At 44.4% G+C, this 2,470-nt stretch overlaps 1 protein-coding gene across 1 annotated transcript; it reads right to left on the bottom strand.

Annotated features, from left to right (window-relative positions):
• Window positions 1-554: 554 nt before the first annotated feature.
• Window positions 555-2,400, bottom strand: T265_15882 (hypothetical protein; the record flags this gene model as incomplete). The annotated part of the gene is made up of 2 exons (XM_009179289.1): window positions 555-746; window positions 2,302-2,400. Coding segments are annotated over 2 exons (291 nt in total), but the record flags the coding sequence as incomplete, so codon positions are not given.
• Between the last annotated feature and the right edge of the window lie 70 nt (window positions 2,401-2,470).

The raw sequence follows: 2,470 nt of genomic DNA, 5'->3' as shown, positions 1-2,470 counted from the left end.
CAATTTGGGGTCAAGTAGAAAATAAGGTTCAGGAAATCTCGGGGACTGTGCTTACCTAATGAGCCGCAATTAGAGTGAAACCGGTCGTGGGCTGTCAAATGATTTTCAGCAACCATATGAGTAGTCTACCCCGTGAAGAAAATATTATAGTACCATTCACGACAAAGTATATCACGTGATTAGAGACCGGATAGGTCAATGTGCCGCACATTTACACACAAGCTGGTATACACAGTGTAACCTGGCCCCAGTAAGTTGGCCTCCTTTGATTGATGATAGTGCTGCCGCTAGGTGCTGCATTGCTATTGACTATGTTGTCTCTCGAAGGCTACTTAGATGCAGCACCATGCTTGCTAAGTCTAATTCCTTCTTAAGCGTGTGTTTTGCTCCAAAGTTTTTGTAAGCGACACCATCTGGTCTAAAAACCTTACGTGCACTTGTAAACGCTTGTACTTAAACGAGACGAAACTGGAGAAGTGCATATGTTGGCAGTACAATGTAGGTCTGCCGCAGACGCTACGTTTAGCAGAGCAAACCGTCGCGACATCACTAACCTGTTGATAAGCTGAGTTCAAGAACATGGAAGTGACTTTCTCAGTGCACAACAGAAGTTGCTTGAGAAAACCTGTCGCAATGGGAAGGAGAAAACTCCCCAACTCAGACAGGGCACATACAAAGTCGACGGCTTCGTGTAGACGGACGTTAGCAAAAACCAACTGCATATCTACAGAGCACATCTTTTCACTCTGAAGAGTAAGGACTAACTCGCCAATGAGATCCAGTCAATCTGTGAAATTGTATTGGCCAACCTTTAAATTAGGCTTCGAAATATCAACCAACGCGTCAGTTACTGTTGTATTGCGTTCGATAAGGCCAGGACTAGTCGCAACGATATACCAGGCTTATGAGTCTTCAGAGCTCAGTTATAGAATAATCACTCAGCTTCAGATGTCTGCGTGGCACATTGTCAATCCAACTGCGTTTGAAAAGCAAATCGAGGTGATGTGCTATTCGGCTTTCTACGTTGCTGGTAGGTTCTTTATTAAGTAATCTGCACTTTCGTGTCATTTAGTGTCACAAACATCTTGGATGAGTAGTCTTGCTCAACCATAAGACATCTGAACCTCTATCCGGTTTCAAGATGAGAACATTTCGCGCTCTCAGCTCAAATAAAGCCCACAGATGCTGTGTAGTTACAGCAGATTTGACAATCATATGAGTGTTGAGAAAATCGTAGGCAGGATCAGGTATCTAGTTTATGAACCAATTAGGGCTATCGGTGCTGGTAAGTCTCAGTCCTGTGGTTGGTGACAGAGACTTCCGAACCGCGCACTAATAAGTTATTCAAAAAAGGAATACGAACAGAGGGCGAGCGACAGTTACATCAGTTAAAGGATTTCCGGTCCCGTCGATTACCCCACCATCGAGAACTGGCTACTCTCCAACTCGGCAGTGTCACATTGTGTTAAGCGCTTTAAGCGTTTGGCAGATGACGGTCAACAAATATCTAAGCAAATATTTGCATCGTTTAGAGATTTTCAGGATCCTTCAGCAAAAGTAGATAATTGAGTAGGTCCATATTCGGCCAAATACAGTCACAGTAATACATAGCGCGCGAGTGGAGCTCCCAAGTAGAGGCATAGATCCCCACCTAGGTAAACCTACTCTAGAACCATCCCTCAACAGAACACAGTCTGAAAGTAAATTGACCAATGTCAACAGTTCCAAATGGGTAATAAGATATAAAGTGTTAGGAAGTTCAAGGGCACACTTCAACTAAGAGACTGATCCATGATTGCGTACTCTTCTGACCGCTGATGTGGTGTAGAACATTTTGACCGAACTTCAGCGTAGACCAGGCAACTCAATCCTGGGTTAAAGGTCAGCATATTCAGTTGCTCCAGCCTATGTGATGCCGGATTTGCCAGCCGAGTTATTCTAACAGGGATTTGGCGCCTGTCACCCTGGCACGGTCATGAGTACAACTACATGATCGACCGTCATCTTTCCTGCGGAATGTCCATCCAACTCAAACCTTTACGTATCAGTTGTCCCCAGCGATCGATGCCGTCAAATGAGTTTCAATTCCTGATAATAAAGGACGTGGTATCAACGACTTTGCTCCTGTTTTAGAATAAGAGTGAGAGATCCTTCGTTCAGACCAGTTCACCTCAGACATAAGGGCTGCCTTACAGCAACACCCACACCATTTGCTCCCTGAAGCAACTTTTCACGATTGGGTCTGTCAGCGGTCGCTGCAGAGGGATTTTACTGATGAGATTTTCACAAAATGAAACTCACCTGTTCCCTTTCTAACGTGGCTTTAGCCAAATCCGAACGCTCAATGTCACGCTCCTCTAGCAGTTGGCTGATGTGTTCTTCTTTTTCGCGGATAAGTCGCTGAGAAGGGATTAAAACAAAAACCCTCAATTCACTCAACAATGCAACAAACAACGGTCAACAAAAAAAA

Source organism: Opisthorchis viverrini (assembly GCF_000715545.1).
Source record: "Opisthorchis viverrini unplaced genomic scaffold opera_v5_1665, whole genome shotgun sequence".
In the NCBI taxonomy this organism is placed as follows: domain Eukaryota; kingdom Metazoa; phylum Platyhelminthes; class Trematoda; order Opisthorchiida; family Opisthorchiidae; genus Opisthorchis; species Opisthorchis viverrini.
This window is presented reverse-complemented; position numbering and strand designations above follow the sequence as displayed.